At 38.7% G+C, this 24,453-nt stretch overlaps 1 protein-coding gene across 1 annotated transcript; it reads left to right on the forward strand.

The window, feature by feature from the left end:
* Nucleotides 1-1,678: 1,678 nt before the first annotated feature.
* LOC134528168 (uncharacterized) lies at nucleotides 1,679-22,512 on the forward strand. The gene is made up of 5 exons (XM_063361540.1): nucleotides 1,679-1,977; nucleotides 8,490-8,701; nucleotides 11,241-11,392; nucleotides 18,928-19,115; nucleotides 21,634-22,512. The coding sequence occupies exons 2-5, from the start codon at nucleotides 8,490-8,492 to the stop codon at nucleotides 22,417-22,419; spliced, it is 1,338 nt and encodes a 445-aa protein (XP_063217610.1). The 5' UTR covers nucleotides 1,679-1,977; the 3' UTR covers nucleotides 22,420-22,512.
* The last annotated feature ends 1,941 nt before the right edge of the window (nucleotides 22,513-24,453 follow it).

Here is a 24,453-nt window from a genome sequence, read left to right on the forward strand (position 1 = left end):
TGGCGCAGCATAACGTACTTTATGAGCAAAGGAGACACTTGAGTCGACGTCATAATTATGTATATTCTTCCACAGGTTTTTATTAGACATTATTTTCATCATATAATATTTCAGTCCTTTCAAAATTATGTTTCACTGTGCGCCTTGTCCCGAACCTGGCCGGTTCAGTTTCCCGCGAAATTCACACGTTTCCGCGTGAGGGGTGGCGGGCGAGGGGGGTCGCGCCCGTAGAGAGCAGCAGTGTCCTTCAGGAGCTTGGAGAGGCCTGCAGCTCCGTGCAACACTGAACCAGCTACTTTCGTTATCACCAACATGTAGTTTCAATAGTCGTAATGTTTCTCAATCTTTTTCGTACAGTTCTGTGGTCGGCCTCAATTTACCATTAGGTATTTTACTTAAATTAATCAGTGTTCTAAGACGAGTGTTCAGCATAATACGTAAGTACTGTGGGGAGTCTACGAGATGTTACGTCGACGCTTCAGAAACAACCTAGCCGACCGGCTAAATAGTTTCAGCCCGCTCTGGGCAGCCAATAGGCGACACGTGCCACCAAACTTATTAACGAGTCAATATCTGGGACAAGTCTAAGAGTCATGTAGAGGTACCGGAGTTACGGGCCTACGTGTCATTAGCCCAGTGTAATACGTAATATGTAGTAGTGAAGTGTTTTTAGTCGTCAGGGTAAAATATGTCATGTTAGGGTTTATTCTGTAACTGCCGCACGGTATCGTGCCAGCAAACTTACTAACGAGTCAATATCTGGGACAAGTCTAAGAGTCAGGTAGAGTCGCCGGAGTTACGGGCCTACATGTCATTAGCCCAGTGTAATACATAATGTGTAATAGTGAAATGTTTTGTCAGTTAGGGTTTAATATGTCATGCTAGGGTTTATTCTGTAACCGCCGCATCATGTTCAAGAGTACGTCCTTCACGCGTAGTAAAATCGTTAGCCGCCACTGAGGAAGTGGCTGCGCATGTGACTATTCAATTCGGGACAACTGTTACGGCCAGGATGGGCAGCACTATGTACAGGGCTGTGCCGTAATAAATTCATCAGGCATCAATCAGTAACTTTGTGTTTTTCTTCAGGCGTCCCGAGTGGCCATAACAGCTCGGGGGGCCCTGCTGCGTTAATCCCTACCTCTAGCCACTAGGCCGAACCTTCCCTGAGATCACGAACTGTATAAAAATCACGTAACAATCAATGGAGGTAGAGGGAACATCGTCAATACATACTAATGATCCTACTCCATGGCCTAATCCTACAATTGGTCAACAGGTCTCGACCACCAAGATAGGTAGTCGTTAGTTCTTTTCAGGTATTCCTATTCTTTCCCATAAAAATACTTAAAAAAATTGGCTCCGTCCATTGCTCGTTGCTCAGTTCCTGTTAGTGAAAATGCTTGTTAAAGACCTGGTAGTGTTAGCTCATCGTTAGGCAGTTCACTCCAGTGTCGTCGACCTTGTTTGCATCTAGTGCTGAGTGTGGGCTGAACCCAATAACCATATAACCACTTGAAAAAATAATATTGCAGGCAGGCTTACGCCCCCTTACTTTGGTTATAGCCAATCACTAGCAACTTCAAACTTTGAGTTAAATTATTTATTGTACCTAGATTTTACGTGATCAAATATACTATACAAACTATGAAACATTTGTTATGACATATTTATGAACAAAAGGTGTTGATTTAAAGATGGCTACTGATTTTGTCTCCTCTTCCAGAGTAGTAGTTTGATATATTATATACAATTCTAAATATTTATTATTGTCTGAAAAATTTTTAGACGTTTATATTCCACACTTGTTTATATGCTCATTACGAAGTCCGAACATACTGTGATTGTAAAGTGTTGTCATTTACATTATCGTATGTAATATAAAATATTTTCTTAATACTTAATTTATCTGCTTATGTCGGCATAAGACCTTCAAATTGACCGTTAGTACCATATAGTTGCAGTTCTGATAAAAACGTAAGTTGTCCTGTAAAAAAATTGGTTATCTGTAAAGTCGGTTTACGGACGATAGTGTAACGTGACAACGTCATAATTATTCATCATCATTTCATTTCATTTCCGTTGGGCTATGCAGTTTCCCATCCTGCCCCTCCCTCCTTCTCCACATTCCCATCACCCACCTAGCCGCTCTGCGCTGCACCCCTTCCAGCTCCTTCACCTCAGTCACCAGGTAGGGGTCCCAGACCGCCGCCGCATACTCCAACATTGGCCTGACCAATGTGGAGTATGCCTTCTCATTTGTCCTCCTCCCAGCTCCCTGCAGGGTCCTACCAAGCAACCCCAGCGCCTGCCTTCCCCTCCTGACCACCCCCTCTATGTGCTCCGCCCATCCTAGGTCATTTTTCAGTGTCACCCCCAGGTACTTATATCCTGCTGCCTCTCTTATCTCCTGCCCCTTCCAGTAATATACATTTCGTGTGACTTTCCTCCTCTTTGTAAATCTGACAACTTTTGTCTTACCAACATTCCAGGACATTCCATTTTTCTCCGTCCATTGCTCCAACCTTATCAAGTCCTCTGCTAAACATCCCCCTTCCCCCACAACCTCATACACTACACAGTCATCTGCAAATAGCCTCCATCTGGCTTTCATGCCCTCCCCCAGATCGTTTATCATAATTGTGAACAACAGAGGCCCCAGCACACTCCCCTGTGGCACCCCCGACGTCACTTCCCCCTCCTCGGAGCTTTCCTCACCCACTCTCACTCTTTGTCTTCTATTCCTCAGGAAATCACCCACCCAGTTTACCACCCTTCCATCCCTCACCAGCAACTCAACCTTTTCCATTAACCTCCTATGGGGGACCTTATCAAACGCCTTTTCAAAATCTATAAAGATTGCATCTATCTGCTTCCCCCCGTCCACCGCTTCCACCAGGTCTTCCAACAGCCCAGCCATCTGGGTCTCGCATGAGAACCCCATCCTGAATCCATGCTGCCTGTTATCCACCCACCCCAGATCTTCCATTTCCCCCTTTACGTACCTTCCTACCAACCTCTCCATCACTTTTCCTACACAGGACGTCAAACTGACCGGCCTGTAACTTCCTGGCTCCGCCTTATCATTTCCCCCCTTGTAGATGGGAACTACCACTGCCTCCTTCCATTCCATTGGTAGTTTCCCCTCCTCCAGAGACTGCTTGAAAACCTCCAACAGGTACTTCCCAATCTCCCTATCACCCAACTTATCATGAGGACATTGTAATACTTGAGGTAGTTTACCATTGTAACAAGTTATTAGGTTAGCAATCTGGTGAGTAGGGGGCAGGGGAGAACTGGTAGGAATGGAGGGGACTAAGCCGGGCTTGGCTTCCCCTGGCCTGTTGCTGCCGTGAAGTATCCCCACAGGTATGCTGCCTGAGGCTCCCAGGCAGGCTGGGTTGGGCCTGATGTGGGTACCTCGACGAGTAGAGTTGCCTTCCGCCGGGTGCGGCGGCAGCCGGAACGCTTCCTCATCAAACTCACGGGAGGTAGAAGGAGGAAGGTGCCCATGGTCTCGCTAGGAGTCGCTAGCGGGTTAGAAGTAGGAGAGAGGGATGCCCACAGTCTCACCAAGAGTCGCTAGCGGATGGGTACAAGAGAGAGGGAGAGAGAAGGGAAGTCCGCGGTCTCACTAGGAGTCGCTAGCGGAGGAGGAGAGAGAGAGAAGTAAGCCAATAATATCACTATTTATCGTACTGGTCTTTATTCTCCCAGATTGGCCGGGAGAGAGTAGAGCTGCCTAGGGTTGTTAGCCCGTATAATTTATACAGTTCTTTTCTACATTTGTTCATGTTAAAACTTTACATATTGTTATCCCTTCGGATGTTTTGCATTTACAATGTTACTTACAAGGCTACGAAACGTACTTACACTACACACTTAATAGTCTTCATAAATATTTACAATCATAACATGTACCTTTTAAAGTAACTATAATACATTGTCTGTTAATATTCACAACTGCCATCTCGTTACGAGTAGTGGCACTACAATGGCCATGGCCGGAATGTTGCGCAGCAGCCAGGACTGTGACTTGGGTTTTAGTTTAAATAAAGAGGAGGTACGACGTCAACCTAACCCCATGTTGACTTTTTTTTTTATGGATCATTCCTAACCTAACCACTTGTTAAACAGTAGGTATCAGATAAGTACACTTCACACTAAAAACAATTCTAAAACTCTGGAGAAGGTGTTACTTACTTTCCGTAATTATGCCGGATGATTATGTGATAAGGAATTGTGATATATATGAAGTATTTATACCAGTAGTTAATTTTTTTTTAGGTTATGTGGAACTATTCTAGAATATGATACCATACATTTTTCAGCATGTCACCAAAATGGTGTCACTGACGTCATTACCACTTCCTTTCAGGATAAGCGTGGACATATTGTATTCCCTATTTTTCGCATATGTTGTTTATTCTATATTATGATACCAATAACAGATTTCCTTGAAATTTAGGATTTGTTTACAAACTAAAAACCGGTATCAATATTTTGTTCATAATTAAATACTGATATCACAAAATAGAGTAGCCCAGGTTGGACTGTACTCTACTTCACAATTTCAAAAAAAATATTTTTGTACATTTTTCACACATTTTAATACCGGTTTCGCCAAATAGAGGTAGAACTGTATTCTTACTTCACAAAACCAAGAAAAAAATTTTTTTGTACATTTTTCACACATTTACTTAAATACTCTATCGCCAAATCGAATACACGGTGTGGGACTGTACTCTACTTCATGATACAATGAAAAACATTTTTGTACATTTGTAATACATTTAAATACCTACTTGTATCGTCAAATAGCATACACCGGGTGGGACTGTTACTTTTTGATTCCAAGAAATTTTTTTTTATACATTATTCACACATTTAACTTCTTGATACCAACAAAAAAAAATTTTTTACATTTTTTACACATTTAAATACCAGTATCAACAAATAGAATACACCAGGTGGGACTGTACTCTACTTCGCCATACCATGAAAAAAATGGTTGTATGTAAAGTCGGTTTACGGACGATAGTTTAACGTGACAACGTCATAACAAAACATTAATGAAATGATTGCATACTTTTATGAATAAAATTGAATAATTTTTATGGAATTATCACTATTTATATGGATACAAGGGAGTGAAATTAAATCTACAATTTAATTGATAAATTTACTTTTATTTGCACTTATTAATTCAAATAAGTTTATTACTGTAACGAACAGATTATTTTAACTATAACTTTTATACAAAGAAGGAGTAAAATAAAATCTACAAATTAATTGATAAATTTACTTTTATTTGCACTCATTAATTCAAATATGTTTAGTACTTTAACGAACAGATTATTTTAACTATAACGTTTATACATGTTTGCTATTTAACTTCTTTTAATCTGTGTTATTCTGTTAAGGATAGGACGATGATAGGAACAGTAGGAAACAAATGGGAGTGTTTCAAGTTTAATGTGCTTCGAAAAAGTCAAATCGATGGTGGTTCCAATCGAGTGGAAGAGAGATAGATGCGGCGCAAGCGTACAATGAGCGTAATGGGACAATGTGTGTAACGGGACAATGAGTCATCCTTTTTCGTACGTGCAGCCAGCATTCATCGATTTATTAGACGTCACGTCAAAAAACGCGATAGTCGAATGAACAAGGTGACCTATCAAAAACGGGGCGCTCCGGTATCGTGTATCGTATTGTGTTCGTTTCGTGTATAATTTGTTATTACTGTTGTAATTGTTACAATTTTTTTTTCTTTTTTGTAGAATTGTGTATTGAGTGGTAGGATAATTCGGAGCAGAAAATTTGTTTCAACGTTATATATCTCGGTTTGCAAACGTCTTGTGCAGTGTGAGTTTTGTATGCTGCATTAACACACTTCTAACGTTTCTTTTCTTTTCTTTTTTTTTCAAAAACTATATCTAGGTAAGTTCAATATTCACATATATTATTTTCATATATAATTATAATTGTAAGTGAAATAACTCAGATGTATTAGATGTGCATAGAATTTCTATAAATTTTTGGTTATTGATTAATTATATGTTGTTTAATAATTAATTATTCTTTATTAATAATTTGGTTTCAATTAGTATTACTTTATTATTGGTTAATAAATTCAAGAAATTAATTTTTTATTTTTAAATATTTTAATCAATTTATTATTTATTTATATATTATTGTTTAAAAATTTATTATTTTAATATAATTATAATAAATTATATTAAAATTTTTGATTGTAAGGAATGAATTTTTCATTACAAAATTTGCATGAAGTTGAACGTTCTATGAGCTATTTTTTTGTTGATATTTTAGGAACGTGGATACATTTTGCTCCGCTTCTATTTTACGTGTGGTTGACACGTGGTTCTCAAAAAAATTGCTGTACGCACATGTTTTTATATTGTAAGCAGGACCTTTGTATATTCTGTTATGTCTACAATATTCTAGCCTAGACATTTTATTTATCCTGTTTATTTTAGTTTAGAAATCTTAAAGTTTCCAAAAAGAAAATTGGTTGTCTGTAAAGTCGGTTTACGGACAATAGTTTAACGTGACGTCATAACAAAATATTGATGAAATGATTGAATACTTGTATGAATAAAATTGAATCATTTTTATTGAATTATCACTATCTTGTATGGATACAAAGAAGGAGTGAAATGAAATCTACAATTTAATTGATAAATTTACTTTTATTTGCACTCATTAATTCAAATATGTTTAGTACTTTAACAAACAGTTAATTTAACTATAACGTTTAAACATGTTTGCTATTTAACTTATTCTGATCTGTGTTATTCTGTTAAGGATAGGACGATGATAGGAAAAGTAGGAAACGAATGGGAGTGTTTCAAGTTTAATGTGCTTCAAAAAAGTCAAATCGATGGTTGTTCCAATCGAGTGGAAGAGAGATAGATGCGGAGCAAGCGTACAATGAGCGTAATGGGACACAGCGTAACGGAACAATGTGCATAACGGGACACTTTTTCTTGAGTGCAGCCGGCGTTCATCGATTTATTAGACGTCACGTCAAAAATTGATTGTCTGTAAAGTCAGTTTACGGACGATAGTTTAACGTGACAACGTCATAACAAAACATTGATTAAATGATTGCATACTTTATGAATAAAATTGAATCATTTTTATTTTAATAATGAAAGAATAAATACTTTAAATTATTCTAGTAATCAGATTATTAAAATGCAAGAATAATTAACCTTTATTGCCGAAATTGTTGTTGTAATAAGCAATGAAAACCACATTAACTTTTCACTTCACTTTATAAACAGTAGACGAAACAGTTCACGTGTAGATGACTTGTAATTAATTTTAAAAACTGGTGTTTAGCTATAAAGTTAAAATATAATTATGAACAAGTTTTCATATAAATAAACTGTAATCAAATAACTATCATCAATTATATGAATCATCATAATTTTTTAGTCAATTGTAACATAACCTATTATTACTGCACTCGCCGACAGCGTAACGGAACAATGAGCGTAACGGGACACAGCATAACGGATCAATGTGCGTAACGGGACAATTTTTTGTGTGTGCAGCTGGCGTTCATCGATTTATTAGACGTCAAGTCAAAAATTTTTTGTACATTTTTCAAAATATTTAAATACTGGTATTGCCAAATAAAATACACCAGGTGGGACTGTACTCTACTTCACAATACCAAGAAAAAAATTTTTTATACTTTTTTTCACACACTTTAATATCATGACCATCTTTCATTAGCTTTATGTACATTCAGAAACTGTTGTTGTTTCTCTTAACTTGATTGATGTTTGTTTGTTTATTACTCTTTAAAAAGTCTACCATTTTATTTACTTTTTTCATGTCATGAATAGGTTGCCAGTCAAATGAATTTAAAACCAAATATTATGAAAGATATTCCCCTCTACTGTAGTCATGAGTTGAATATTTTATTTTATTTTATTTTGTTATTTTGAAAACATAAGTACCTACAAATTTCTAATTATTATTTTGGCTAATCTAATTTGTTAGCTTGAATGAAGAGTGGACCAGAACGAGTTCTAGGTTTTTGAAGTACCAGATTGGAGCTAATCAAGAGTTATTTTTTGTGTTAAGTCTTGTTTATGTTATTGTAATATATTTATTTTAATGGAGCTAGCATTAATTATTTTATGTTGTTTACTATACATGGATTTGGCATTGATATGTTCCTGGAGCCTTGTCTTAGAATAGGGCTTCCATGGAAAACAAACAAATAAAAAAAAATACTTCTTACATCCCTACACTATTTTATAAAATGTATGATTTTGCTAACTACGAAGCAAGTTGTGTATGTTTTAGGAAGGAATGATTTAAAAATTCTTTTGAGAAAAATGTAAGGCTATGGTTCTGAGCGAGGTAGCCCAACGTCGCAGCAGGACCCTCAGTGGTAGTTACCTCGAGGGAGTTGCAGGCAGCCGACCCCAGTGCGCTGTGTCTCGCTGCAGATGAACACGGTGGGACGAGGCAGGGGCTGGCTGCACGGAGAGCCGGACCCGGTCCCGACAAGGCGTCCTGGCGGGCTTGGGGACCGCGACCTGTGTGCTCTCCTCGCCTCGAAAGTAAGCGCCCTGGACGTGAACGGCCCGAGCCTGCCCAGCGACTTGGGCTCTTTCTTGGAGGATCTGCAGCTCCACTGTCGCGACAAGGACTCGCTGAAGTAAGCCATTTCCACATGCCTCGTGACGTTCATGGGCTTTGTTATCCTATATGTGAAATTTGCTCTTAGGTTTCCAAACATGAAGTATCCAATGAAACTGTTGTTGTCGCTATTCATTCTCTCTGGAATAAGGTTCTATTTTGTAAAATGAGATCAATTAAAAAAATTGAAATAGATAATTTTTTTATTTGGCATAATGTTGAAAATTTTGGTCAGTATTTCGTCTAAACATTTTTTTTCAAGACTTCATACCTATAAGAAATGTGTTAAAATAATTTTATGCCTAAATACCTAAATTACCCATTGCTAAGAGCTCATGAAGTTGGACATGGCTGTGTTTTCAGTGTTAATTAGTTTTTATATTAAGTTAAGTAATTTAAGTTGCTTTTTAGTCATGGATCTAAATGGCTCTAAATGTAACACAAAATTCACAACAGTTAAAGAAAATATTCTTCTTTAAAAAGCTCCATCTGAAGTACCTACTTTGCAATTTAAGAGCAAAGTGTATATGGTTCTGAACCCTCAATCTTTGAATTTGTTAAAAAGAATGAAAGCGGTGTAGGTACCAAAAAAATAATACCTTACTCTGTTCAGTAAAATGTAACACTATTCATGAAATATAAATCTCATTCTTCTACAAGTATGACAAGTACACAGTCCCCAAGCACTTAAGTTTAAGGTCTTAAACTCAACTTTATATGGTTCAGTACGATCTGTAATTAATTCGACACTAATCGAGCTGCTCACAATCAGATTTTTCGGGGTGGATTCCGGCTGTTTACCTGTACTGCCAGGTCAAATTTTGCGCTGCTGGCAGTTTTAGATTGCTTAGTTGATCATTACTGCCAGTTTTCATTTCAGTACATTGTTCTCTGTTTTCTTCAGGGTTAAATTTCACAATTTCACATTTTGCATTCCTCTTAAAACTATAATGGTATATTTGATAATCTAACAAGATCGCTAATCAAGCATGAATGTGGTCCCGAATCTAACGTGTTAAAGACTGAACTATGAACTATGAAACCGCAATTTGAAAAATATTAATATGATTTTCTGCTAATCATTGGTTATAAAAAAACTAAACTATGTCCGCTTTATTATGAATAAGCAGGTTTCTGTCATAATGATATCTCAGAAACTTGTTATTTTCACATCCTCGTACAGTACACATGAATAGTTTAGGACCATTATGAAATTTACAAAAGAGATTCAAGTCAAACATTTAGTGCAATCATTTTCATATATTTTTACAATGTTGTAGGAGTTAACACACATTTTTATAAATTAAAATTACTGAGATTGATTTATTAGTTTGCAAGTTGTGATACTGTACAGATTAAGAAAGATTTCTCATATGGAATAAAATTTAGACGGAATCGTTACCTCTTGATATGTAATTCAAAGAAAAATTAAAAAAATTAATCTAAAAATACTTGAAAAAGAAAATTATATATATATCATATCAACTAAGCCAGAGAGATGAGTTTTTCAGTGTTCTTTAGTTCTTTTGTACTCAAGAAAGTACATTAAAACCTATTTCACTAGTTCAGAAACATATATGTACAAATTTTGTAATAATCCTAAATTATTGATGTGCACTGTAGTCAAAAAATATTAATTCATAGAATTCACTATAGTAAAGTTAATCTAATAATATATATACAACCCCACATGCGAATCTTTGCTCACTCACTCACTCACCGACAGACAGACAGACAGACAGACCGACCGACCGACCGATCAACAGACAGAGCGACCAACCGACCGACCGAGATCTATACAAATTCTAACCTACTTCCAGATGAACTAGTTACTTGAAATTTTCAGGCTCATAGATCTCAGTCTGTTATTTTCAACTCTGAAAAAATATTCCAAATTGCAATGCACCTTTAAAGTTGGTGCAGACCTTTTTTCGGAGGCATGTTGTTGCTAAACGGTAGGCCCTTTCAAACTACTGACTGAATCATTTTATCAGCTGTTACTATGTCTACAGTTTTGGTACTTTTACTTTGTTTATTGTATCTTCATCAGTTATACTTTAGAATACAGTTAGAAACTGAGTGTAAATTTTCACCAATTCTTTTATGGTTTTCCATACTTATATGGCTGCTGTAAACCATCAAATTGGCCATTGAATATGTGAATATGCCTGCCAAATTGTATTATGCTAGCTGACGTAGCTGTAAAACAATTACATTTATATCTAATCTAATATATATACTTAAAATTTAAAATACATCACACATTTTGACATTTAACATTTTATATCTTTTCTAGGGAATTCTCCCCTAGGAATATTTTGAAGGCAAAGCATTCATTAAGAGGTAGTTTGGGGGTGAATTATTCTGAGGGGGTCTTAGGGGATAAAGCTACGCCAGGTCAATCTTGAGAGCATTTATGAGGTCAAAGATACCAATGGGAATGTTACTGGATGGCATAACCCCTCCCTACTGGAGGTTTAAAGGCGAAGCCTCCATTGACATTCTCCTTGAAAGTGGAGCGAAGTTAATTTTTGTTGAAATATAATTGTACATTGCAGCTCCATTGTGAAGCAGCTACACGACAGAAGTTTGGAAGACAGGCAGTTTGGAATCAAGGCAGCGAAGGCATTTGCTGCAGCTTCAATGTTTGAAGTGGACGACACAAAACTTAGAGTCTCAGTTCTTTGTTGCGTGCAGAAGGATTTTGAAGGTATTGTGAAATTAGCTTTTTCATGCAATTTATGAAACTCAACATTAACATCCCAAATGTTTAAAGATAAAATATTATACAAATTCTTACAAATGACACACACTTTTTAAGTGATAAAAATATATATATTTATTAGTCAAATTATACATGTGCATGTGTCCCAGACGATCTGCAAAGTATGAATGTATGTTATGGTATAAGTATTGTCATTTATGACTTGACAACGTCTAATAAATCATTGAACGCCGGCTGCACGCACAAAAAAGGATGACTCATTGTCCCATTACACTTTGTCCCGTTATGCTCATTGTACGCTTGCGCCGCATCTATCTCTCTTCCACTTGATTGAAACAACCATCAATTTGACTTTTTCGAGGCACATTAAACTTGAAACACTCCCATTCGTTTCCTACTTTTCCTATCATCATCCTATCCTTAACAGAATAACACAGATTAGAAGAAGTTAAATAGCAAATATGTATAAACTTTATAGTTAAAATAATCTGTTCGTTAAAGTACTAAACATATTTGAATTAATGAGTGCAAATAAAAGTAAATTTATCAATTAAATTGTAGATTTCATTTCACTCCTTCTTTGTATCCATACAAAATAGTGATAATTCAATAAAAATGATTCAATTTTATTCATAAAAGTATGCAATCATTTCATCTATGTTTTTTTTTATGACGTCACGTTAAACTATCGTCCGTAAACCGACTTTACAGACAACCAATTTTTTTTTAATAGAGAGTGTAGTTGTGTAACGATACGTCTGGAAGTCAGTGTTGTTTCTTTCCTAGTTCAAAGGATACATTTTGTAATACAATTCTGAATATGTTCAATCAATGAAGTAGCATTTTTGAGGCATTTTGTGTTGGGGTATTTTACAGATTAACATATTTTATATCATATTTAGATAATAAAAAAAGTGAGGCTTGCAATTATAAAACTAGAAAAATTAGCATTGATGTTGAAAATTATTTAAAAATAGCATCTAAAGCAAGTTACTAATTTTTCCGACCCTACAAATACTGTGGATACCAATACTGGGCAGTTAAATGCTACCAACGCAGGCAAGTGTGTGACAATAAATAACCAAGTGGTTGTTATGAGTAACGCTATGATGATTTTTTATTAGTTAATAAATACATACCTAATGTATTAAATATCTGACAACAAACATATTTCATTTTTGTAGAAAATTTAAAGCACTGGAGGTTTACTTTTACAAAATAATTTGTATAATGATGATAAAAATATGTTTTGCTAAGAGAAAAGCCAGTTTTTTTACTGTCTTTAGGTATCTTAAATTTTAAAACAATACTATGCAATATTCTGCTTGTTGGACTAGTGTGACACACAGGCAGATTTCTCACTGAAAAATCATGAGGCTATCCTGTATTGGTTTCAGGTGTAATATCTTGTATTTTGTCTCTTCTGTGCTTCAAAAAATATTTGAAAATCATCAAATAAAACTAGTTTTTTTTTTTTTGGTGTAATGTGATAGAAAAACATTTTGTGATAATTTTTTTTAAATTTATTACTGGTTTATTAGCTTGTCTATTTAGGTAAATGTGTTGCAGAGTATGTACAGTATAGCATACAAACGTTGATATTATTGAGAATTAGGAAGTTTTTATTATTATTGTGTAAGTATAAATAATGGAAGTATTATACATATTTATGCTATATTTCATCTTAGCTTTATGCTTTTTAGCTTCTAATAATATATGTGTGTGAGTATAGCTCCAAACCCTATTGATTGATATTAAAAAATTGGGGTAAATTGGTGCTCAAACAACCAAAAACTTTATATAAAACACACATTCACTGGGGAAATTTTTTAAAAAGAAATAAAGAACAACCCATAGCTAAAAATGATAATAGGCATTATTTTTGAAAGATTTGTGCAATGGGAGTGCATGACTTCATGTAAGCTTTTGGACATACGCCATTGCTAAGCACATGTATGTCTGTAGAAGAAAACTAAAAAATACCCAAAAGACAAAAACACAAATTAAGCAAAAAATTGCTGTTGTCAACAGGATATAAACACCACGTAATATTCCATAACAGGAATATGGTCAACAAACAAAGAAAAACAAAGAAAAATGGACTAAGAGAACGAAAAAATCCCCACAAATGATGACAGCACAAAAATATTGAACCCAAAAAAAAAAACAAAAAAAAACACTGAAAATAGAAAACAATGATACCCTGGTGAGTTTTGACGTCCAAAGCCTCTACACTAATGTGCCAGTAGCCGAAACACTCAGCATTGTCAAGGCAAGGCCAAATTGGAAGCTGATCCAACCCTAAAGGACAGAACTATAATACCAATCCCATCCATCATGGAAATGATTACCCTCTGTGTCACCACAACATATTTCCAGTGCAAGGATATTTTCTACAAACATACCGTTGGCATGGCAATGGGCTCTTCTCTTTCACCATTTATGGCCAATATATTTATGGAAAACTTTGAGCAAGAAGCACTTAGCAAAAGTAATAGCCCTCAAGTCTGGCTCCGTTATGTGGACGACACCTTCACTGTCTGGCAACATGGACTTGAAACTTTGGAGGAATTTGTGAACCACCTCAACTCTCTGTGGCCATCAATAAAGTTCACCTATGAAAAAGAAACCAATGGTAGCATTCCTTTCCTGGATGTACTAGTCAGCAGAAAAAACAATAGCCTGTAAACTAAAGTATACAGGAAACCTACGCACACAGGCCAATACCTTAATTTTGCATCCAACCATCCCAAAACAACAAAAACTGGCATAATTCACACACTAACCAACCAAGCTGAGATTATTTGTTCTGATGAGAAATCTATTGCGGTTGAACACAATCATATAAAAAAGAAACTCATAGCCAATGGTTACCCTGTCAACACCATCAAACAGCATATGAAATCCAACAAAACACTCAAATCCACAGAAACAGAGAAACCAGCAGGAACCCTAGTCATTCCGTATGTTCAAGGGCTTTAAAAAAAAAATAAGACGCCTGGGAAACAAATATAGACTTAAAACAGCATTCCGTTCTAAATCTACTATTAAAAGTATTGTTACCAAGGTGAAACCAGCCACAGAAAAATTACAAACCCACAACTGTGTGTATCAGATCCCCTGTGAATGTGGCCACATGTACGTAGGTGAAACTGGCAAAGCTCTGTCTACCCGAATCAAAGAACACAAAAACAACTGCAAGAAGGGTGAAACCCTAAAATCCAGACTTGCTGAACATACATACATGGAAAATAGCCACAAAATTCTCTGGGAAGACTCCACACCACTCATACAGGAACCCGATAAAATAAAAAGGAAAATCAAAGAATCAGCTTTCATTATTAGCAATAAAAATATTTTCAGCCAGCAGAGCATTGAATTAAAAAATATGTGGATCCCTTTGATTAAGAGAGAAACATCCCTGCAGCACAAAACAATAGGCAATACTCAACCTACCTGTTTGATGTTGTGTATCAATAATGGTGATGGACAGACTGTACTGGCAGAAGAGGGTCAGGCAGGGGAGGATTGAAACCGGTTTTGAAGGGTAGCGGACAGAGGGGTGCCGTGAAGCGGGAGCGGGAGAGCTCGCGAGGGGACAGTGTGTCTGTAGGCTCTGCGTGTGACTGCACACAAAGATGCCCAGTAAATATTGCAGTGAACAATGTTGTTATCATTTCACAGCCCTGCATTACAGTAAGCTTGCAACATTTTGGTCCTCCGGGCCGGATCGGTACGACAAGTGAGTGTTTACCGGTTCCGCGCACTATGAAAACACGACTAACAATACAGTGGCGTAATTTATACAAATGTAACGAACAGTCAATGTGTTTGTGTAAGAGACTTGGTGCAGTTTGGGAGCTTCCCGTGTTACGTCATCGCAATCATTCCCGGTCGCGTCCGCGCATGTTTCCGGCGAGGCACGAGCGGTAAAAACGCAACTACGCGCGCATCTGAACTAGCGTTCATCCGCGACAAGTATTCCCAGCAATAAAGTGCAGATGCCAGCGAACAAGCATATGGGGCCTGTCTGTACCTAAGATCTGTTTCCAGTTGTGGTAACGTGGCAGTGAAGTTACTGGTTTCCAAATCTCGGGTTGCTCCAGTTAAACACACAACTCTTCCTCGATTGGAATTATGTGGTGCAGTACTACTTGCAGACCTATTAAGCAGGACATTGCCAGTTCTAGAACTCAGTGTTTCCAGTATCACACTTTGGTCGGATTCCACAATTGTCCTGTCCTGGTTAGACTCACCAGCTGCAAGATGGAAATCATTTGTTGCAAACAGAGTAGAACATATTCAGGATTTAACCAATGGATGTCAATGGAGACATGTAAGATCGCAAGACAACCCTGCTGACTTAATCTCTAGAGGAGTTGATCCAGTGACATTGCATCACTTACATCTATGGTGGTATGGTCCATCATGGCTTCTGCAGCAACCAGATGCTTGGCCCTGTACAGCCAGCAAGGATCAAGACAAAAATACTCCAGAACAACGAATGCCAGTGATCTCTGCAATGGCAACAAAACCAACCATGAACTGTTTTCAAAACACTCTGAGAGACTTTTCCTCACTAGCTAGACTGAAAAGAGTAATTGCATACGTCCAAAGATTTGCATACAATGCAAGACATACAGTGAACAAAAAGACAGGCTTCTTGACAGCTGAAGAGTTACAGAAATCTTTGCAAACCTGCATCAAGATTGCACAACATGAGGAGTTTCTAAAGGAAATAAATGACTTAAAGGAAATTAATGTAGTCAACTCTAAAAGTGAGTTAAAGGACTTTAATATCTTCATTGCCACAAAGGGGTGCTTACGTGTGGGTGGACGTTTACATCATTCGGAGCTGCCTTTCGGTAACAAGCACCAACTTATCCTGCCACCCAAACACCACATTACAAGACTCATAATTACAGCTGAACACAAACGTCTGCTACATGCGGGGCCTCAACTTTTGATAGCATCATTGCGCCAGGAGTTCTGGATACCAAAAATTCGTCAAAATGTGTGCTCTTTCATCCACAAGTGTGTGACATGTTCAAAACTGAAGGGAGTTGTTACCCAACAACTGATGGGCCAATTACCAGCAGCAAGGGTTCGGCCTGCTCGTGCATTTCTGAACACTGGTATTGACTATGCAGGACCCCTGGCAGTAAAATCTGGTAGTGTCAGGAGCAAATCTGTGGTCAAGTGCTACATAGCTGTTTTTGTCTGCTTGGCAACAAAAGCGATCCATTTAGAACTGGTCAGTTCTCTTACGTCAGAGGCTTTTATTGCGGCACTCCGGCGGTTTATAGCTCGCCGAGGCAAGGTGTTAAATCTTTATAGTGACAATGCTACCAACTTTGTTGGTGCTAACAAGGAACTACAACAACTTCGGAAACTTTTCTTTAATGATGAATCCAGCCAAATGCTACATGGGTTTGCATCATCAGAGGGTATCACATGGCACTTTATTCCCCCAAGTTCCCCTCATTTTGGTGGGCTATGGGAGGCTGGAGTGCGATCATTGAAGCATCATTTGAGAAGGGTGGCAGGAAAATCCCTTCTTACCTTTGAAGAGCTGACTACATTGCTCGCTCAAATAGAGGCATGTCTCAATTCCAGGCCACTGACAGTGTTGTGCGACGACCCTAATGACCCTAGTTAACTTAGTCCTGGACATTTCTTAATTGGTTGTCCACTCATGTCCTTTCCTGAGCCTGATGTGTCTGACTTACCAATGAAGCAGCTATCTAGGTGGCAATATGTTCAAAGGTTATCTCAACAGTTGTGGACCCATTGGTCTAAAGACTATCTGAACTCACTACAACAAAGAAGTAAATGGCAGTCTAAGAATGCCAACATTCAGTCAGGAATGGTGGTCCTTGTCAAGGAAGACAACATGCCTCCTCTTGGATGGCGACTAGCAGTTGTCCAGGAGACATTTCCTGGAACTGATGGTGTAGTCAGGGTGGTGAATGTGAAAACTTCCAGTGGCATCTTGAAGCGACCTGTTCAGAAACTTGTGATTTTACCTACAGACTAGTTTTTTGTGAGTTTGTTCTCAACAAATTGTGTGTGTACTTAGCATTTTAAATTTGAAACCAATGGTTTCAAGGGGGTGGAGAATGTTTGATGTTGTGTATCAATAATGGTGATGGACAGACTGTACTGGCAGAAGAGGGTCAGGCAGGGTAGGATTAAAACCGGTTTTGAAGAGTAGCGGACAGAGGGGTGCCGTGAAGCGGGAGCAGGAGAGCTCGCGAGGGGACAGTGTGTCTGTAGGCTCTGCGTGTGACTGCACACAAAGATGCCCAGTAAATATTGCAGTGAACAATGTTGTTATCATTTCACAGCCCTGCATTACAGTAAGCTTGCAACACTACCATAACCAATCCGCTTTAACTCCATGGTGCAAGATATAGTCCATTCTCCGTTAAATACCCTCATTTTTCCAGCCCCTACTCAGTCGCACCTGTGTTTTCGTACCATGTGCGTCTCTGCTTGAGGACGGGAGCAGATAGCAGTTCCCGAAACGTCGCTTGTTTCTGTTTTGGAAAACTATTGTGTTTGTTTCGTCTTTTCTTTTTGTCGTGTTTTTGTCTCGTTTCAACTGTTGTGCTTAATTATTTTGTGTTCAATATTTTTGTGCTGTCATCATTTGTGGGTTTTTTTTTTTTCGTTCTCTTCTGTTTTGGAAAACTATTGTGTTTGTTTCGTCTTTTCATTTTGTCGTGTTTTTGTCTCGTTTCAACTGTTGTGCTGAATTTTTTTGGGTTCAATATTTTTGTGCTGTCATCTTTTGTGGGTTTTTTTTCGTTCTCTTAGTCCATTTTTCTTTGTTTTTCTTTGTTTGTTGACCATATTCCTGTTATGGAATATTATGTGGTGTTTATATCCTGTTGCCAACAGCAATTTTTTGCTTAATTTGTGTTTTTGTCTTTTGGGTATTTTTTAGTTTTCTTCTACAGACATACATGTGCTTAGCAATGGCGTATGTCCAAAAGCTTACATCAAGATAATAGGCATTATAAAAAAATTATTTACTAACTTTTTTTTGTCAATTATATGGTGGATAACTGAACAGAAACTTAATTTTTGTTGCCAAATGTATAAGCAACGATTTAACATATTTTAAAATTATCTAAGCTGTATAATGTACATATTTTTGCTTTTCATTTTATTTTTGATTCACCTAGCATCAATTAACTCCATCCTATGCTAAAAGTATCTCTCCCTTACATCAAACAGCTTGTTTGCCACTACAACTGTCGGAACCATGTTTCTGGTGTACCCCGCTTGTAAGTGTGGACATTATGATATTGCATAGTTTTTTGTATAGTCGAGTTTCAACCTTGCAAGAGCTTCATATTTCGTCTCTTTTCCAGTGCTGGGAGTATAATTTCAGCAGAGCGTGTCTTTTGTGGGCAAATGTACGTGTCATTTGCTTACATCGGCTGCCGTGAGTGGTTCCGCTGGCAGTTGGCGAGCCGGCGCTCGCACTTGATGCACCGCGCTTGTATTGGCAGAGCGCTCCCAGCTGCAGACGTCCAACAACGCCAAGTTCCTGAACTCGGTGGCGCTCATGGGGGAGGTGTTCCGCAGCATGCGCCTGCCGGGCGACATGCCCATCCACATCCTGGTGGAGCCCTTGCTGGAGTACCAGGACATGCTGCTCGCCGGCGACGAGCACGAGCTGGAGGTCTTCACGTCGCAGGTGACCGCCACAGCCTGTTGTTGGGTCGTCCGGGGGAATTTATTTCAAGTCCTGGAAAAGTCATGGTAAATTCCCCAGTGATAGTTACACAAAAATAATGTGACCCCAAACTTTTTGATCATGAGTTTATGAAAAAAAAAACCATGGATTGAAAACCACATTTTGAGTAATCGAGTAATTCAAGTATTTGGAAATTATTTTGAGTTATTAAATTTATTCCGTATTTACTAGACCCTTTCCGGTGCCACTTTTGTTTAGTAGAGTGATTTATATGCGTGGTCTCTTTTGAAACACCAAGCAGTAGTTAGAAAAAAAAAATTGTTTTTTATGACTGTAGTCAAAAAGTGGCCGTTCAGAAAGCAAAGCCACAGTAAAGAGCAGGGGTAGCTCCAGGATTTATTTATTGGGTAGAACCATATTAAATCGCAGGGGCATGTGCACAGTTTTGGGAGCCAGAGCTCTACCGGGGGCCTGGGAGTATGGAATACCCCCATATCAGAGGAGGGTCTGGTGAGTATGGAATACCCGCTGTATCAGAGTAGGTACTGGGGGTATGGAATACACCCATATCAGAGGAGGGTCTGGGGAGTATGGAATACCCCTTATATCAGAGGAGGGCCTGGGGTTTATGAAATACCCGACAGAGTAGGTACTGGGGGCATGTAATACACCCATATCAGAGGAGGGTCTGGGGAGTATGGAATACCCCTTATATCAGAGGAGGGCCTGGGGTTTATGAAATACCCGACAGAGTAGGTACTGGGGGTATGTAATACACCCATATCAGAGGAGGGTCTGGGGAGTATGGAATTCCCGCTGTATCAGAGGAGGTACTGGGGGTATGTAATACACCCATATCAGAGGAGGGTCTGGGGAGTATGGAATACCCCTTATATCAGAGGAGGGCCTGGGGTTTATGAAATACCCGACAGAGTAGGTACTGGGGGTATGTAATACACCCATATCAGAGGAGGGTCTGGGGAGTATGGAATACCCCTTATATCAGAGGAGGGCCTGGGGTGTATGAAATACCCGACAGAGTAGGTACTGGGGGTATGTAATACACCCATATCAGAGGAGGGTCTGGGAGTATGGAATTCCCGCTGTATCAGAGGAGGTACTGGGGGTATGTAATACACCCATATCAGAGGAGGGTCTGGGGAGTATGAAATACCCCTTATATCAGAGGAGGGCCTGGGGTTATGAAATACCCGACAGAGTAGGTACTGGGGGTATGTAATACACCCATATCAGAGGAGGGTCTGGGGAGTATGGAATACCCGCTGTATCAGAGTAGGTACTGGGGGTATGGAATACACCCATATCAGAGGAGGGTCTGGGGAGTATGGAATACCCCTTATATCAGAGGAGGGCCTGGGGTTTATGAAATACTCGACAGAGTAGGTACTGGGGGTATGTAATACACCCATATCAGAGGACGGTCTGGGGAGTATAGCATACCCCTTATATCAGAGGAGGGCCTGGGGTTTATGAAATACCTGACAGAGTAGGTACTGGGGGTATGTAATACACCCATATCAGAGGAGGGTCTGGGGAGTATGGAATACCCCTTATATCAGAGGAGCGTCTGGGGTGTATGAAATACCCGACAGAGTAGGTACTGGGAGTATGGAATACACCCATATCAGAGGAGGGTCTGGGGAGTATGGAATACCCCTTATATCAGAGGAGGGCCTGGGGTTTATGAAATACCCGACAGAGTAGGTACTGGGGTTATGTAATACACCTATATCAGAGGAGGGTCTGGGGAGTATGGAATACCTCCCATAGCAGAGGAGGGTCTGGGGAGCATGGAATACCATGACATGACTAAGCAGCATTGTGATAAGTCTAGTGACTCGTAGGCTTGCTTCAAACAAGTATAAAAGGTGTAATTGTTACATTGTTGGAATTATAAAAATGTGGCCATCACACTTAATCTTACACTAGTGTACTTATGATGACTTAAGGATCTTAAATAAGATGTAATCGCTAAAAAGTGGTTAGAATCTTGTTTTGATTCGACTTTATTCGGTTAGGACCTTAGGAGTTCAATTGTATGTGTTCAGACGGGTTGAACCTGGATATTTCGCAAGTGAGAAATGTGAATGGTGTTGCAATGTGCCAGTGCTGCTCCATTCTTGTTGCTTCACCCCTTATCATCTTTAATGTCCTTGATGTCGACAAAACATTAAACCGCAATTTATGCATTTATTCCGTTTTACCTGTATATGTTGATGGCGATGGCATATTTTGTCACTGTTACTTGTTATGACCAATCATCAAATGTAATTTTTAAAATCGTAAAACATAAAATAATTTGCCAATTTAATTAATATCCATATGTATTCCTCCTCTTATCTCATCCTGCATTCTCCCATAATATACTTTTTTTTACTCTAAATAATTATGTAATTCTCTTGGCAAAGCTATGAAGTGTTTCCAGATGTCGTTAACTGTGTGGCATCCGCACAAGACTGGGCACAGCGTGACTGTTTCCTGTGGTGTGTTGAGACAGCTGGCGGTGAACGGGAAGGCTCTGCGGGAACGCGAGCCGGCCAAGATGGCTGTCCTGATGAGGAGGGTGCGCACGACCCTGATGTCCCGCAACTTGTGCGGGCGCAGTCGCTGCTGGTTGCTGGTGGCCCTGGACCTGGAAGCAGTTCAGTACGGCCAACTGCCCGGAGACCTGCTGGAGTACTACCAGGTGCACCTCGGCCCCAGCATGCTGTCGCAGCTGCTGAGGGTCAACGTGAACCAGCTGCCTTCGCCGGTGCCCCAGGATGACGTGCCGAAGAGGTTTCCTCCCGCCGTGGCCCCGCCCAGCAAGCGGTTCCCTCCTGCATCCCCCATCAGCAACGGAACGCCTACGATCGTCCCTTTCAGGGAAAACCTGAAGACTGCCAAGAACGTCAGCCCGAAGGAAGCGAAGGAAAGCATGCCTGTGGCAAGGCGGGAAAGCTCCAAGTTCCCGTCCTCTGCCAACTACCCCCCGAGGAGGAGCGGCGAGCGACGCTGGGAGGAGGGCGAGACTCTGGAGTCGGACAGAGCCGCGTGGGGCATCTCGCAGCCGAGGAGGACTGGCGCGTACGAACCCGAGCATGATGATCGTCTCAGCAAGAACTATGACGGCGGAAGTGCCAGAGCGAGGGTCACCTCCGAGAGGAACTGGAGGGAAAAGAAGCAGGAAGACTCGTCATCCAAGTTGGACGGCAGGAATACCTACAGCAGGACCAACAGCAAGAAGGAAAATTCACCATCGAACGTGTCGTTGCCAAATGACAGTGAGGAGAGTTGGGACTAATCCTCTCATTTACTGTTTATGATTGTTCACGTTATAAATACTGGTTATGTACTGAACTATGTAGGGTAAGTGATAAATGTTCGTTCTTTACAATTTTCCAGGTTTTTGATTGCATGGCATTTCTTTAAAATGTACTATGTTAAATAATTAGACATTTTTAATTTAATGTGAAAGCATGACTTTTAAAAGTGTGCCTAATAGCAAAACAAACTGCAAAATTAACGGCAATCAGAAAAATAGTTTGTTGCTTTATAAGCAGCATGATGCCTGGGAATTAAGAAGTTGACTTTTTCAAGTAAGGTATCATCAGCAATTTAAGTTTAGTAATAAACATCAAAAAGGGCTGTTCTTTGATAAATATTGAATATGATTTCCCATTATTAGGTAGCCATTATTGAAACATAAATTAAATTTTATATTTAGTATATAGTTAATTAATGTCTAATATTGAAACTCTTGTTATTTTAGGTTAACATCAAATATCAGTACAAGATTCTGTGTAGCTTAAAATATTGAATTTGAATTTATCTTCTGAAAAAGATGCTAAATTTAAGCAGATCCTTTTATTAATCTCATGTAACCAATACACAAAAAGAAATTTTCTGAAAAGTAAAGTCAAGAAACTAAAGATGCAGTCACTGGTAAATTTATGTTAGGTTCAGAAACAAAGTTCAGTAGATACTTGTAGCAGCCCTCCTGATTTTCATATATAATCAAAACTAAATTCATGAGAAATAAACCTGTCGATAGATAACTTTTTTGTTTGTGTTAGTTCATTGTAAGCTTGCGAAAGTAATAAGTGTGACGGAGAATTTAAAAGAGAATCAAAGAGGGAATTTCAGAATCACAAATACTTGCATCTAGTTATCTGAGTTTTACAGGCAGTTTGTATTGTTTTTATGAAGTATGTATGTATAACCCCTATTTAAATTGAAATATTTTAAATATTTTAAATTTTCCTGCTTTTTACACCATATTTGCATCCATGCAAGTGCAGTATAAATTTCTTTTTCCCCCAAAGTTTCCATTTGCAACAAGAAGTGTATTAGATAAATCCTAATCACATTGATATACGTTCAAGGAGATAGGCTGTGTTTTGTCAAAAATCTGTGAAGGCACCTTGTTATTCTGCCAGGCATCGCTAGCCAACAGTCCTGTACCTTGACAGACTGGCTGTCTGCAATGCATTCATGGAACTAATGAGGATGTACCTTCAGGCTCAGCATTTGAAGAACATCTTGGTTTTCAAATCAGATGAAAACTGTACAACAATTCCCCTATCCTTATGAGTACCGTGTTTTCTCGCATAATCGTCGCACATTTTATTCTAAAATCAAGTTTGAAAAGTAGGGATTCGACGATTATGCGGGAAAAAAAAATTTTTATTAGGTAAAGTTATTCATAAAAAAACTTGTTCATGAAAAGTAAGTTTATTTAAAAAAAAATAAAAGTGGAGTATACAAGAGCACGCCAAACAATTTATGTTAATAATTCATTAAACAAAAACCTTTCTTCAACTATATATAGAAAACCCAAACTGTAACACGAACGCAGGCCACTTGAATCTGCGACGTGAACTAACGCGTTATTGCCGTAGTACACATTTACCACGACAGAATGCGGGCCATCAAATGTAGTTAACTCGGCACTCGACAGAGAGAGCGCGTGCTGCATGCAATCGGCGAGATATTGATATTCAACTATGTGCGCGCGCTCAATACGGGAAGCAACATAACCAAACATGAATTATGCCTACTAGCGCTGGCTACATGTTCATAAGCGGTACACCGCAGCTACGCAGACGATCTGATAAAGGAAATAACGTTTAAAAAGTCTTTAAAAGAAAATTTACACGTCAGACAACTTCGTTTTTCCGTTAATTAAATAAGTAAGTTGTAATGTCCGAATAAATATTAGATTTCTACTTTAAAATACATCTTTTTATACGGAAAATATATCTACACTGGTACACCGCGGCGACGCAGACGATCAGATAAATATAATAACGTTTAAAAACGTCTTTAAAAGAAAATT

This window comes from Bacillus rossius, chromosome 1 (genome assembly GCF_032445375.1).
Source record: "Bacillus rossius redtenbacheri isolate Brsri chromosome 1, Brsri_v3, whole genome shotgun sequence".
Taxonomy (NCBI): Eukaryota; Metazoa; Arthropoda; class Insecta; order Phasmatodea; family Bacillidae; genus Bacillus; species Bacillus rossius.

Excerpts from the sequence above, each read along its gene's own strand:
- LOC134528168 (XM_063361540.1), top strand. The coding sequence starts at position 8,490 with ATGAACACGGTGGGACGAGGCAGGGGCTGGCTGCACGGAGAGCCGGAC. Across the intron at positions 8,702-11,240 it reads CGCGACAAGGACTCGCTGAA|CTCCATTGTGAAGCAGCTAC; the intron begins GTAAGCCATTTC and ends TGTACATTGCAG. Across the intron at positions 19,116-21,633 it reads TGGAGGTCTTCACGTCGCAG|CTGGCGGTGAACGGGAAGGC; the intron begins GTGACCGCCACA and ends GTGTTGAGACAG.